This window comes from Parus major, chromosome 4A (genome assembly GCF_001522545.3).
Source record: "Parus major isolate Abel chromosome 4A, Parus_major1.1, whole genome shotgun sequence".
Lineage (NCBI taxonomy): Eukaryota > Metazoa > Chordata > Aves > Passeriformes > Paridae > Parus > Parus major.
Window position 1 is genome coordinate 19,741,773 of NC_031772.1, and position 14,584 is coordinate 19,756,356.

The following is a 14,584-nucleotide window of genomic DNA, read 5'->3' on the forward strand; positions in this document are numbered from 1 at the left end:
GCCCCGGGGAACGGGAGCTGCCCGTGACAGCCCGGCCCCGGGGAACGGGAGCTGCCCGTGACAGCCCGGCCCCGCAGATCAAGGGCCGGACCATCCGCGTGGACCATGTGGCCAACTACCGGCCCCCCAAGGAGTCCGAGGACTGGGATGAGGTGACCAGAGCCCTCCATGCCAAGGGCTGCGGCGTCAAAACGCCACCTCACACCTCGTCCGACTCCCCGTCTGAGGATGAGGATGTGCCCGTGAAGAAGCAGAAAGGTGAGGAGTGTTCCTGGCAGGCTGGGTCCCAGGTGGGAGTGCCCATGGTAGGGTTTGGGGGACTGGAGTCTGTGTGGAGAGAAGGTTGGAGGAAGAAAAATGGGCACAAAATGAGAGTGGGAACAAGGTGTTGCTACAGAGTGCTGAGGAGATGCTCAAAAATGAGGGAGAAGAAGCAGAGCCAAGAGGGAAGAGTCCTCAAAGGTAATTTCCACAGAGAGGCTCACAATATTACTGAGGAATGAATGGGAGGTTCTCAGCATTCCGAGTGGTGGGGAAATGCCCAGCCTTGCTGGGAAGAACATGATGTGAGTGATAAAGAGAGAAGTGGGATGGCTGCAGTTGGAGGAGCAGAAGTCATGATTGGAAATGGACTGGGATCTCCCTGATGGGGAAGCAGACTGGGAAATTGGGTGGAGTGGGAGAATTTGTAGTGGAGGAGGAGTTGGGATGGTGCCAGGGGAGCCATGGGGAGCAAGGTGCTCCTGGAGTCTGGTGCATCCCAAAATGTGAACCCTCATTCCAGAGAAGCAGCGGAGCAGAGCAGAGCGGTCAAAGTCGAGCCCACAAGCCGGGAAGCGGGTGAGCACGGAGGAGCCCCATCCCAGGGTCAGGATCAAGAAGGAGAAGGAGGACCCCGGGTACGAGCGCTACGCTGGCGGGAGCGGCGACAGGAACACCGGCAGCAGGACACAGCGGGAGGAGGAGCAGCGGCGGCACCAGCGGCACTCGGACAGGAGGGGGGACAAGAACTGCCACCAGCAGAGGGGCCACAGCGGCTCCTGGGAGGAGCGGGAGAAGAAGGACGAGGCTGGCAGGAGGGGAGACGGGCACAGCAGTCGGCAAGACGCGTCCCCCAGGGGCAGCAAGTCCCGGGAGCCGCACTCCAGGCACAGGGAGCGGGGCTCTGGCAGAGACTCCGGCCGCTGCTGAGTCCTTTGGGGTGAGGGAGGTCCTGGGCCTGCCCAAACCCGCTCCGAGCTCCTGGGATGCCATGGCTGGACCTTTCACCTGGGAGCTTCCCCTTTCCTCTCATCCCAGCCTGGGCCAGGGCTCTCCACGCTGCCCGTGCTGCTGGCTGGGACAGGGGTTTGTCCTTCGACCAGGGAGGGTGTCAAGTGGAGAAGGCTGGGAGCAGCAGGATGCTCCCCTTCCCTGAATCCCTGGGGCGGTGTCCTCCTCTTGCCCTGGGGGCAGAGGCTGCTGGGTGTCTTGTCTGGCCTCCTGGGCCAGGTTTGGGCCCTGTGCCCACCCAGCATCTTCTGGATTCCATGATGTATCCACTGGGCTGCACCGCTGTGTCGAGGTGATTTATCATGGATTTGTTTAAAGGTTTCTTAATAAAAGTTCCTGTGGTGGGAGCAGTGTACCTGTCTGTGGGCCAGGGAGGAGGTGTCACCTGTTTGTCTCACTGATTTTGGGTTTATTTGGCCGGAGAACCGGGAGTGCTGGAGTGGGGAATTCATGGGGTGGAGTAGAGGGGCTTTAGCTGGGTTCGGTTCCTACAACGAGCAATCCCTCCAGTCCGGGTCTGCGCCGGTTCCGGAGGGGAGAACCTTCCCGGAGACACCCGGGGGGCTGCAGCGGGGTTGGGGTGGGGGCAGCCCCTGCGGCTTCCGCGGTACCGACAAGGACGGTCCCGGTGTCCCGGCGGGGCGGTCCCGGTGCTGGCGGTCCCGGTGTCCCGGTGTCCCGGCGGGGCGGTCCCGCTGCAGCGCCGCCGGGGCCGGCAGGGGGCGCGCGCGGTGCAGAGCCCGGTTCCGGTGGCGGTTCCGGTTCCGGTCCCGGCCCGGTGGCGGTGTCCGCCCGCCATGCCATGTCCGCGCTCAACTGGAAACCCTTCGTGTATGGCGGGCTCGCCTCCATCGTGGCCGAGTTCGGTGAGGAGCGGGGCCGGGCGGGAGCGCTCCGGGTACCGGTACCGGGTACCGGCGGGCGCTCAGGCCGCTGTCCCCGCTGTCCCCGCTGTCCCCGCAGGCACGTTCCCCGTGGACCTCACCAAGACGCGGCTGCAGGTGCAGGGGCAGAGCAGCGACGCGCGGTTCCGCGAGGTCCGGTACCGGGGCATGTTCCACGCGCTCTTCCGCATCTGCCGCGAGGAGGGCGGACGGGCCCTGTACTCGGGGTGAGCACCGGGGCCATCCATCCCCACCGGGACCATCCATCCCTACCGGGACACATCCATCCCCACCGGGACCCATCCATCCCTACCGGGGCTATCCATCCCCACCGGGACACATCCATCCCCACCGGGACCATCCATCCCTACCGGGACCATCCATCCCTACCGGGACACATCCATCCCCGCCGGGGCCATCCATCCCTACCGGGACCCATCCATCCCTACCGGATCATCCATCCCTACCGGGGCCATCCATCCCCACCGGGACCATCCATCCCCACCGGGACCATCCATCCCCACCGGGACTATCCATCCCCACCGGGACTATCCATCCCCACCGGGGCCATCCATCCCCACCGGGACACCACCGTCCGCCGCGGCTCCTCCGCCCGGCCCGGCCCTCCTTCCCCCCGGCCGGGCCTCCCCGGTGCCTGCCCCGCTCCTTCCCCTCCGGCCCGGGAGCTCCCATCGCCTCTGCCGGGCTCCCGCTCTGTGCCGGCATCCCCTCCGCCCATCCGGGACCTCTCCCGCACCCCAGGACCTCTCCCACGCCCCGGCATCTCCCCCTGCCTTCCCCGGCTCTCCCCCACGCATCCCAGCTTCTTCCCTTCCGCCCACCCCGGCCCTGCTTCTGTCCCGGTACCCCCTCCCCAGCCCGGGTCCCCTCTTCCCCCTTCTGTCCCGGTACCCCCTCCCCAGCCCGGGTCCGCTCTTCCCCCTTCTGTCCCGGTACCCCGCTGTCCCTGCCCATCCCGGTCCCCATTTCCTGCACGCTGCTGCGATCCCCTGGGATCCCTCCCTGCCCCGAGCGCTGAGCGGAGCCTCCCGGTGTTCCCGAGGCCAGGGCTGCTGGGTGCCATCCCCCGGCGCTGGGGGCTCGTGGGGCAATCCCGGTTATTCTGGTTATCCTGGTTATCCCTGGTTATCCCGGGTTATCCCGGGTTATCCCGGTTATCCCGGTTATCCCGGTTATCCCGGGTTATCCCGGTTATCCCGGGTTATCCCGGGTTATCCTGGTTATCCCGGTTATCCCGGGCAGAGCTGCGTTTCCCGGCTGTCCCGGGCAGAGCTGTGTTTCCCGGTTATCCCGGTTATCCCGGTTACCCCCGTTATCCCGGGCAGAGCTGTGTTTCCCGGTTATCCCGGTTATCCTGGTTATCCCGGTTATCCCGGTTATCCCGGGCAGAGCTGTGTTTCCCGGTTACCCCGGTTATCCTGGTTATCCCGGTTATCCCGGTTATCCCGGTTATCCCGGGCAGAGCTGTGTTTCCCGGTTATCCCGGGCAGAGCTGTGTTTCCCGGGTACCCCGGTTACCCCCGTTATCCCGGTTATCCCGGGCAGAGCTGCGTTTCCCGGTTATCCCGGTTATCCCGGTTACCCCGGCTGTCCCGGGCAGAGCTGCGTTTCCCAGTTACCCCGGTGACCCCGGTTATCCCGGTTACCCCGGTTATCCCGGCTGTCCCGGGCAGAGCTGTGTTTCCCGGTTACCCCGGTTATCCCGGTTACCCCGGTTATCCCGGCTGTCCCGGGCAGAGCTGCGTTTCCCGGCGGGGCGGTGGCCCTGGCCCGCGGGGATGCTCAGGGTCCGTCCCCCGCAGGATCGCCCCGGCGCTGCTGAGACAGGCGTCCTACGGCACCATCAAGATCGGCATCTACCAGAGCCTGAAGCGGCTCTTCGTGGATCGCATGGAAGGTCGGTGCTGGGGACGGGCAGCGCGGGCCCCTCCCAGCTCCCCACCTCACACTCCGGGCTGTGTTTTGCTCCTCGTTCCTTGCTCCGTCCTTCCCAGCCCCACATTCCCACAGGAGTGCAGCTCCATTACCGTGCTGTGCTTTTATTTCCCAGCGAGAGCAAGGATTGGATTTAATCCCCATGGGAACCTCGCCGTGCTCTGCACTGCCTGCAGTCCTTACCCAAACACCTCCCTCCTGCCAGGTTCCTTCCTTTCACCGAGTCCTGGGAGAATCACAGAATCATTTAGGTGGGAAAAGACCTCCAAGATCACCAGGTCAAATCCTTGTCTCCAGCCCAGAGCCCTGAGTGTCACCTCCAGCCCTTCCCTGGACACCTCCAGGGATGGGGACTCCAGACCTCCCTGGGCAGCCCCTGCCAATGCCTAACCTTCCTTTCCATGAAGAAATTCCTCCTGAAGTCCAGCCTGAGCCTCCCCTGGCACAGCCTGGCACAATCTGGATAGGAATTGTGCAGCTCTGTAGCTTTGGCCCTGACTGCAAAGGGGAGGTTCCACAGGTGCTGTGCCCTCTGCAGCTCCTGCCAGGGTGAGGTTTTCATCCCTGCTGTGACATGAGGGAATGCTGTAACACTGTTCCAGCCTGGGAAAGCGGATGGGTGGGCAAAATGCAGCACAGTAATGATAGGAAGCTGTGCCAGGGCAGGTTTAGGTTGGCATCAGCAGAAGGTTTTGTCCCCCAGAGGGTGCAGGCACTGCCCAGGCTCCCCAGGGAATGGGCACTTGCAGAGCTCCAGGAGTGTTTGTGCAGCGCTCCCAGACACAGGGTGGGATTGTTGGGGTGTCTGTGCAGGGCCAGGGGTTGGACTGGATGATCCTCATGGAACTCTTCCATCTCAGGATCCCCTGTGGCTCTAGAGGTCCTTTCAGGGCTGCTGTCCTGCTCCAGTGGTGCCTCTCCCTGGCTGGCCCCACACCCCCTCGCTGTTCCAGCCCTTTCAGCTGTGCCTGAGTGTTTGTCTCCCTGCAGGCCTGGGGCAGCCTGGTGTCCTCTGGGAAGTGCCGTGGTCAGTACCAGCAAAGGCCTTTTCCCAATGTAACCATCCTCCTAATCCTGGGCTTGGAATCTCGGGTCATTCCCTGGCACTAACCACATCTAACTCCCTGCCTGTTCTCGAGCCTCAGCTGGCTCCAGGGCCTGGGGAAACGCTGGGTTGTCCCTCTCTGTCTGCCTCTGTCCTGGCTCATCCCTGCAATGAGGAATCTCAGACAATTTTCACAATTTTCACGTGTCCCAGGATTTCCTCGTCCTTCAGCCCCTCTGGGATTGCACTGCTGAGCGTTTCAGCTGCTGCCTCCTGTCCCTGGCAGGTGTTGGACAGACCCTGCCCAGCCCTGCTCCTGCAGCTTCACCGTGTGATTTGGGAGCTGAGCTGCTCTGCTCTTGTTCACTGTCCCCTTCCCATCAGGGTCTGACCTTCTTTCCTTGCTTGCAGATGAAACGTTGCTCCTCAATGTGATCTGTGGGGTGGTCTCGGGGGTCATCTCCTCTGCGCTGGCCAATCCCACAGACGTGCTGAAGGTAAGGGCTGCTCCTGCCTGCCCCTGGCACCTGTGGGAGGAGCAGCTCAGTGCTCCCTGAGCCACCAGCTCTGCTCATTTCGGGTTTTTAGTGGATGGGGACCAAAGCCCAGGGTAATTAACAGGTGTTTAAAAACACAGCTCTTAAAAGATCACAGAATCCTGGTACGGTTTGGGTTGGGACAGACATGAAAAACCATTTCCTTGGGCAGGGACACCTCCCACTGCACCAGGTCGCTCCAAACCCCGTCCAGCTTGGCCTGGAACACTTGCAGGGATGGAGCAGCTTCTCTGGGCAGCAAGGACCATGACATCTGTCCTGGTGAGGGGTGGGAGCTGTGGCTCGACCTGGGCCAGGTGAGCTGCTGCTGTCCCTTGCTCACGCTGCTGGCACTGCCTGTTACGTGGAGTGAGCAGAGCCCAGGGGGGCCCTGGGCAGAGACAGCCTGGAGAACTTCCCCATCTCCTCCCCGTGTAGATCCCCCTTCTGGGGCTGCTTCCAGGGGAAAAGCCTTGTCCCTGTGTCCCTGTGTCCCCACCCTGCTGCTGTCCCTGCCCCCTGCCTGCTGCCATCCTCGTCCTTGTGGTGTGCAGGGAGAGGGACGTGGAGAACAGTGTGGGCTCTGAGCTGCTCTGTTCCTTCTTCCAGGAGTTCCATGGAGCTGCTGTCCCTGTGTCTTGGTTTGAAAAGACAGGTGTCTGCTAAGGAAGGCAGGAGCCTCCCTTGAAATGGAAAAATGTAAACTTCCTCCCTCCAAATTATTGTAATTTTGAAATTCAGGGGCTCTCAGGCAAAGATATGGGAGTAGGAATAACAGTTCTTTACTAGGATGTATAAATACTAAAAACAAACCTACAACTTAATAGGAAAATGAAAATAAAATACAATAGTACAAAAAGCACTGCAGAGTCAGAATCCAGTGTGATACTCTGCTGGGCAGGTGCTGGTAGCAGTGGGATTAAATGGTGGCTGCAGCCCTGGAGTGCCAGATGTGGCTCTGGTGAAGCTGTGACCCTGTAGAAGGGGCAGTTTCCCTCTGAAGGTCCAGGGCTGCTGGAGATGGGTCCTGTTTTCCTCTGGGAATCCACCAGTGGAAAAAAGGCTGCCTGTGGTGTTCCAAAGCTCAGATTGTAGCCAGGTAGGAATGCTGGGTTCCTCCCCCTGGCTGGAGCATCTCCCAGTGGGGTGATGGAATTTTCTCAGTCCTGCAGTGAGACCCAATGGATCATCAAGAGCAGAGATCCCCCTGGAGGGAGGATGGGTCCTGGAAGGGATAAAGAGCACTGCCCCAGCTGGTTTTAGCAGCTGGTGATAGAATACATCCCTCTGGTTACACCTTGCACTGCAGCCCAAGGCACCCCGGTGTCCCCGCCCTGTGGGCAGGTGCTGGTGTCAGCACAGGTGTTGATGGGCTCCTGCTGACTCTTCCCTTCCTTTCAGATCCGAATGCAGGCTCAGGGCAGCTTGTTCCAGGGGGGGATGATCGGCAGCTTCATTGACATCTACCAGCAGGAAGGTACCCGCGGCCTCTGGAGGGTGAGCACCGACTCCCAGAGCCCCCAGCAGCAGCAGAACTGACAGAAGTCTTGGGGAAGCTGCTGCTCTCCTGCTGTTGTGTAGCAAGGAGCACCTGGAGCCCCTCCTGGGGGCTCACACAGCTCTGTGATCCTCCTTAAACTGCTGCTCTTGTGGGGCACAATCTTTCCTGGTGTTGGAATTGGTGAGGGGTGACAGTCTAGTTCTGTCTGGTGTTGGGAGTGTGGAGTTAATCCAGCTGGAATGACGCTGCCAGGGTGGAGCCATCCTCCTGGGAGCAAAGCTGGGGAGCAGTCGGTGCTCCTGCAGGGAGGCTCCAGGGGAGGCTGTCAGGAGAAGGCCCTGGGGAGGGGGCAGCAGCTGGTGACAGTGTCCCTGCTCCACAGGGAGTTGTCCCCACGGCCCAGCGAGCGGCCATCGTGGTGGGAGTGGAGCTGCCGGTCTACGACATCACCAAGAAACATCTGATCCTGTCAGGCCTGATGGGGGACACCATCTTTGCCCACTTCGTGTGAGTACCTGCTGCAGGCTTGGAGGGGGGTGAGGGACAGGAGCCTGGGGGCACTGGGGGGAGACCATCCATGGTGTGAGTGCTCTGGAGCTGCAGGGAGCAGGGTCAGTGCCCCCAGAGCAGGGTCAGTGTCCCCAGAGCAGGATCTGGAGCAGGGTCAGTGTCCCCAGAGCAGGNCCCCAGAGCAGGGTCAGTGTCCCCAGAGCAGGGTCAGTGCTCCCAGAGCAGGGTCAGTGCTCCCAGAGCAGGATCTGGAGCAGGGTCAGTGTTCCCAGAGCAGGGTCAGTGTCCCCACAGGATCTGGAGCAGGGTCAGTGTCCCCAGAGCAGGATCTGGAGCAGGGTCAGTGTCCCCAGAGCAGGATCTGGAGCAGGGTCAGTGCCCCCACAGGATCTGGAGCAGGGTCATTGCTCTCAGAGCAGGATCTGGAGCAGGGTCAGTGTCCCCAGAGCAGGGTCAGTGTCCCCAGAGCAGGGTCAGTGTCCCCAGAGCAGGGTCAGTGTCCCCAGAGCAGGATCTGGAGCAGGGTCAGTGCCCCCACAGGATCTGGAGCAGGGTCAGTGCCCCCACAGGATCTGGAGCAGGGTCAGTGCTCTCAGAGCAGGATCTGGAGCAGGGTCAGTGTCCCCACAGGATCTGGAGCAGGGTCAGTGNCAGGATCTGGAGCAGGGTCAGTGTCCCCACAGGATCTGGAGCAGGGTCAGTGCCCCCACAGGATCTGTGTCAGGTGGAACAGCTCAGTCAGCAGCAGGTATGGAATCATTAAGGTTGGGTAAGATCTCCAAGGCCACTGAGTCCAGCCATTCCCCCAGCACTGCCAAGGCCACCACGAATCCATCTCCACCTCCCAGAGACCTCCCTGGGGAAGGAGCTGGCAGAAACCCTTTGGTGACATGAGATGCCAGCTTGGTTGCAGCTGGCTGATGACAGAAATGCTGCTGCCCCACATCTGTGGCCTGCTGTGAAGCAGGCAGCTCTGTGATCCTTCCTGGTGTCTTTGCTCTTCCTCCCTCCTTCCCAAAGCAGTGTTTGCTCTGCTGGGAGGGGTGTGCAGTCCCAGGGGGTGCCTTCAGGTGTCACTGGGAGCCTTGCAGGGCTGTTGAGGAGCCAGCTGTGGGCTCAGCTGAGGCTCTGGCTTAGCTGAGCTGAGCTTTTCCCTGCCAGCGGGGCCCTGTGGCCGGCGGGTGCTGCCAGGGAGGAGCAGGTGGTGCAGCTCAGCCATGGCTGAAGGCCAGGGGAGGTGCTGGGTGGCCGTGGGAGCAGGAGTGGCCGTGCCTGACGCTCTGTGTGCAGTTCCAGCTTCACGTGTGGGCTGGCGGGGGCCATCGCCTCCAACCCCGTGGACGTGGTGCGGACGCGGATGATGAACCAGCGCGCCATCGTGGGCAGCACCGAGCTCTACAAGGGCACCCTGGACGGCCTCGTCAAGGTGAGGGGACAGCCCTGTCCTGGGAGGCTGGCCAGGTCCCAGCACCACCCACGGGGAGCCCTGGGATCCTGGTGACACAGTGTGACATCGGTGAGGCAGGAGAGGGCCCAGAGTCGCTTTCCTGAGGCTGCTGAGCATCCTCCCAGCCCCCTGGGACAAGATTTAGGCCATGACGCAGTTAGGTGGGTTCAGAGACCGCAGGTGATGCTTCACACACCTGCACAGGTCTGGGCAGGGCCAGGGTGGCACTCGTGGCACCGGGGAGGTGGCAGGGCATGGGCCTGGCGTGTCTCCTCACCCATTTGTCTCTGTCCCCAGACGTGGAAGAGCGAGGGCTTCTTTGCACTCTACAAAGGCTTCTGGCCCAACTGGCTGCGTCTGGGTCCCTGGAACATCATTGTATCCTTTCCTGGTGGAGCAGGACACGGGGAGAGCCCAGCTGGGACGGGCAGGGCAGGGCTGACACCCCTGGGGGCACTGGGGACCCCGATGGGCACTGCTGGTGGTTCCTGTAGAGCCCCTGAGGCCTTGGCTGGGACCTTGCCTGGCCTGGGCTGCAGGAGATTCCTGGATCAGCTCCTGTTTGGGAGGGAGCTGTGGGGAACTGCTGCTGACTGTGCTGCTGTGTGCTGAGCCACACCACACACTGCCTGCTGAAACTGGGTGGGGAATTCACTGCAGAGAGCTCCCAGCCTGGGCTCGGAGCCACTTCCCTCTCCCAGTGGTCTGGGCCAGGCTGGGTTTGCCCTGGCTGCATCTCCCCACTCCTGGCTCCCTTCTGCCTGGGCAGGTCAGGCTGTGCTGCCTGGACAGCGCAGGGAGCTCCATGGCTGCCTTTAAGGAGCTCCCTGTGTGGGTGTCCAGCCCAGCTGAATGCCCTGCCCACCCTGCCAGCTGTCCCACATCTGTCCCACATCTGTCCCACATCTGTCCCACATCTGTCCTTGACTCTCCCCTCAGTTTTTTATCACATACGAGCAGTTGAAGCGCCTCCCCTTCTGAGAGCTGCCTTCATCTCACCAGAGTCATCCTCGGGGCTGGCAGCAGAGCTGTGCTGCCGCCTCCCCCTCCATCCCCTGTCCCCATGTCGTGGTGTTTGGTCCCTGTGGGCTGGGCTGTCCCCACATGCGAGGTCCCTGGAGCAGCCGGGAGCTGCGCGATTCCCTCCGGAGGTGTCTGCGAGCCTGGGCTGCAGGAATATCTTCTGTGAAGATCTGTGCATTGCAGTGGCCTTTGGGGCACTGTGGCTGGCAGGTGTGGGTGTCCTCCCGTGCCCCTGGGGCGAGGCTGGGGCCCAGGAAGGTGCCATTATCATGTTTCTTGCAGAACTTGTGACTTCATTAAATTATTTATTGACTGGATGTCTCGAGTTTGGGTCTTGTTTGGACTCTCTCCAGCATCAGGGAAAAGGCTCCCCACACATCTCCCTGGGCAAACAGAGGGTGTGGGATGGCAGCAGAGCCCTTCCCGTGGCTGCTGCACTGCAGAGCCCGAGTGTTCTGAGCCCTGCCAGCCCTGGGCTGCGGGCAGAGCCCCCCGTGCCCTCCCTCCTGCCACACCCGGCCTCTCCCCGGTTACTGTTTGACAGGAACGCTCAGTCCTGCCCCTGCAATTCCTGGCAGCTTGGATTTTTCCAGCTCAGGGGGCAGAAGAGGCTTGTGACGCTTTGTGTAGGGGCTGGAGCTGTGACTGTCAGAGCCTGTGAAGGTCACCCCTATCCCAGAGGTGTCAGGGGTGTTGTGGGATTGAGGATGCAGAGGCTCTGCTTGCAGGAATTTCTTTGTTACCATTTACTGTTGGGTAAATACACCCGTGGCTAGCAAAGTGAGTCAGTGTGGACATGGAATCGTTATTTTTTTGCTGTTGGTAGCACTTGCTAGATTTCCCTGGAAGTATCACGGCAAAGTTCACCCAGCTCCTGCAGGAGTGAGGTCAGTCAATGGTGGCCAAGGTGTCTCTGGATCCCACCCATCCCATGGAGCCTGGGGCCAGCCTGGTGTTCCTGGGCATCCTGGGCTGTGCAGGGGGAGCCCCAGGACACAGAGAGGCTCTTTGGGACGGCAGCAGGTTCCTTCTGCCTGGATCCATCCGTGGGCAGAGGGCTCCTGGAGGGCCTGGCTGTGTCCTGCCTGCATCCCAGCCCTCCCTGCAGGTCCCAGCAATTCCTGGGTCCCAGCCTCCCCAAGGATGCCCTGGGCTCCCTGTTGTCCCTGCCAGGGGCACGGCAGGTCCCAGCTGTGGCTGCTGCTTTCCCAGGCTGGCAGAAGTGTCTGTGTGAGCACACACATCCCTTGGCAGTGCCTTCCCCCACGGTGACCAGGTCACCTTCAGGGCTGCTGCTCCAGCAGGGTGTCAGTGCTGTTCCCTTGGTCCCAGCAGCAAGAAGCTGTCCTGGGTCTGGCAGTGACCCCCAGGAGCTGTGCTGGACACTGGGAACTCTCTGTGCTTGTCCCCATTCCCAGCCCCTGTGTGAGAGCAGGCCCTGCTCTGCTCCAGCCCCTGGGGGGGACGGCCACCGCCCCATGTGCCACCGTGGCAGCTTCCTGCCCAGGTGCTCCCTGCTCACCCCTGCTCCAGGGTTGTCTGGAAACGTGGCTGGAGGGGAGGGACCTCGGCGGGCACAGCAGCCACTCCAGCAGTCCCTGCTGCAGGCAGCTGCTGACAGAGCTCTGCTTCCCCCAGGGACACCCCTCATCCCCCAGAGACACCCCTGATCCCCAGGGACACCCCTGATCCCCCAGGGACACCCCTGATCCCCCAGGGACACCCCTGATCCCCAGAGACACCCCTCATCCCCCAGAGACACCCCTGATCCCCAGAGACACCCCTGATCCCCAGGGACACCCCTGATCCCCAGAGACACCCCTGATCCCCCAGGGACACCCCTCATCCCCCAGAGACACCCCTGATCCCCAGGGACTGCTCTTCCTGGATTCCTGCTGTTCCCGAATTCCTGCTGTTCCCAGATTCCTGCTGTTCCCAGATTCCTGCTGCTCCCCAGGCTGTGAGGAGCTGCACCTGCCGAGTTTCATCCCTGGAGAGGCCCCAGGTGAGTGATGGCTGAGGATGCTGTTGGGGACACACCGTCCCAGTGGTGTGTCTCCCAGAAGGTGGCCACGGCCAGCTGGGCACTGGGAGCCATCCTGGCTGTGCTGGCCTCGCTCATCATCGCTGCCAACGTGCTGGTGGCCATCGTCCTGCTCTGCCACATCCAGAAGAGCGGCTCCAAGGGGCTCTGCTTCGTCCTCAACCTTGCCTTTGCGGATGCCATGGTTGGCTTCACGGTCATGGGCCTGGCCATGGATGAGCTTTCCCAGCCCTTTCATCCTTCCCAGAACTTTTGCATCCTGAGAATGGCTTTTGTGACCTCTTCCTCTGCTGCCTCCATCCTGTCCCTGATCCTGGTGGCCTGTGACAGGCACCTGGCCATCCGGAAGCCTTTCCACTATTTCCAGCTGGTGACGGGCCTGCGGGTCGGGGTGTGCCTGGTGGGGCTCTGGCTGGTGGCCGCCACCGTCGGCTTCCTCCCGGTCTTCGTCCCGCGCTTCCAGAGGGTCAACAACCATTGGAAATGCTCCTTCTTCAACGTCTTCCAGCCTTCCTACATGCTCACCATGTTCTGCTTCGGCTTCTTCCCCGCGCTCTTCCTCTTCCTCTACCTCTACTGCGACATGCTGAAAATCGCCGCGGTGCACGTGCAGCACATCCAGGAGGTGGAGCAGGCAGGGCTGGGGGGCGGCTGTCCCCCACCCCGTGCCACCAGTGACATGAAGGCCATGCGCACGGTGGCCTTGCTCATCGGCTGCTTCACCCTCTCCTGGCTGCCCTTCTTCATCACCGGCGTGGTGCAGATGGTCTGCTCCGAGTGCTTCCCCTACAAAGTCATCGAGAACTTCTTCTGGCTGCTGGGGCTGGGCAACTCCCTGCTGAACCCGCTGCTCTACTCCTACTGGCAGAGGGACGTGCAGCTCCAGCTGTCCCAGCTGGCTGCAGGGGTGAAGAGGAGGCTCCTGCTCCACCTGGGCAGCGGCCGCTGTTTCCCTGGCAGGGACACCAAGGCTCTTCCTGCCGTGTCCTGCCGGGAGCTCCAGGACTGACTCGGTAAGGAGCGGCTGTCTCTGGCTTCCCAGCTCCCCTCCTGCATTGTGCCCACGAGCTGGGGGCTGCCAGCTGTGAAAGGGATCACGGATGGACGGCACCGGTCTGAGTGTTAATGTCCAGCCCCCAGCCCGGGCGGATTCCAGCCTGCCCAGTGCCCCCAGTCCAGCTGGATTCCAGCCTGCCCAGTGCCCCCAGTCCAGCTGGATTCCAGCCTGCCCAGTGCCCCCAGCCCAGCCCCGCCGGATTCCAGCCTCCAGCCTGCCCAGTGCCCCCAGTCCAGCCGGATTCCAGCCTGCCCAGTGCCCCCAGTCCAGCCGGATTCCAGCCTGCCCAGTGCCCCCAGTCCAGCACAGCCGGATTCCAGCCTGCCCAGTGCCCCCAGTCCAGCCGGATTCACCCCAGCCCCGGGCACCCCTGGCTGCAGCCCCTGGAGAGCCTCTGCTGGAGCAGCCCTGTGTCTCCCAGCTCTCCCCTCCCTCCCCAGGCAGGGACCCTTCTCCCATCGCTGCCGTGCCCCCCCTGCCCTCCCCCGGTCCAGCGAGAGCCCTGTCCCGGGCAGCTGCGGGCACCGGGAGCGCTCCGTCCTCTCGGCAGCAGCGGCTGGGCAGGATCTCAACATCCCCAGGCTCTCCTGGAGCACAGCTGCTCCCTCTCCCTTCCCAAAGCCGCCTCTCAGCCCCGCACGGGGCCGTGCCTGCCCCGGCCAGGGGTGACACGGGTGGGTTTGGCCTGGGGGACAGGCAGGGCTGGCCAGTGGCCATGCCTGTGTGGGCCAGGACAGGGGGACAGCCCCAGGGCAGGGACAGCTGGGCTCTGCTGCCGCTGTTTACCCAGGCTGTAAAGTGAGTCAATGAGTAACTGGCTGAGCAAGGAGAGGGAGGGCTGGCTGCCTCAGAGATCCCCACGAAGGAGAGCTGCTGTGCCCCAGCCGGGATTTGGGACTGGAAGGGTCCCTGCACACCCACTCTGCCCGTGGGACCCCCCTGTGCCCTGGTGACCAGATGGCTGCCCCTGCTGTAGTGATACTTCATTGCTTCTCATAAAATCATTTCCTTTCATCCACACGGCAAGAAAACGTCCCTTAGAAGAGGTTTATTTGCTAAAAAAGTATGCTGCTCTGAAATGAGGGTGCTCTGCATGAAACAGCAGCTGTTCCCACCTCTGTCCTCGCCCCACTGGCACACACAAAGGCTCAGGGCTGTATCCACTCACATCCAGAACGTGCCATGGAGCCAAGGCCTTCCCCATCCTAGAGAAAGAGGCAACAATGGAAGTGTCTTTAAAAGACCCCAAACAAGAGGCCGCGTGTGGCATCCCCCTCGGCCTGGGAGCAGGTCCCACACGGCAGACACC

The 14,584-nt window shown here is 62.2% G+C and overlaps 3 protein-coding genes across 3 annotated transcripts in view; all 3 read left to right on the forward strand.

Moving 5' to 3' along the window:
• Positions 1-1,625, forward strand: part of RBMX2 (RNA binding motif protein X-linked 2) — a 2,498-nt gene extending 873 nt beyond the window's left edge. The window contains exons 5-6 of the mRNA XM_015626734.3: positions 78-258; positions 785-1,625. Of these exons, the coding sequence (XP_015482220.1) occupies positions 78-258; positions 785-1,191 (588 nt within the window). The 3' untranslated portion in view covers positions 1,192-1,625. The remainder of the gene's footprint in view (positions 1-77; positions 259-784) is intronic.
• Positions 1,626-2,008: 383 nt separating this feature from the next.
• On the forward strand, positions 2,009-10,491 carry SLC25A14 (solute carrier family 25 member 14). Its single transcript, XM_015626735.3, has 9 exons — positions 2,009-2,138; positions 2,236-2,383; positions 3,980-4,074; positions 5,569-5,654; positions 7,095-7,190; positions 7,577-7,701; positions 8,995-9,130; positions 9,449-9,529; positions 10,091-10,491. The coding sequence occupies exons 1-9, from the start codon at positions 2,075-2,077 to the stop codon at positions 10,130-10,132; spliced, it is 873 nt and encodes a 290-aa protein (XP_015482221.1). The 5' UTR covers positions 2,009-2,074; the 3' UTR covers positions 10,133-10,491.
• Positions 10,492-12,186: 1,695 nt separating this feature from the next.
• GPR119 (G protein-coupled receptor 119) lies at positions 12,187-13,386 on the forward strand. The gene has a single exon (XM_015626122.2). The coding sequence runs from the start codon at positions 12,187-12,189 to the stop codon at positions 13,225-13,227; it is 1,041 nt and encodes a 346-aa protein (XP_015481608.1). The 3' UTR covers positions 13,228-13,386.
• Positions 13,387-14,584: the final 1,198 nt, after the last annotated feature.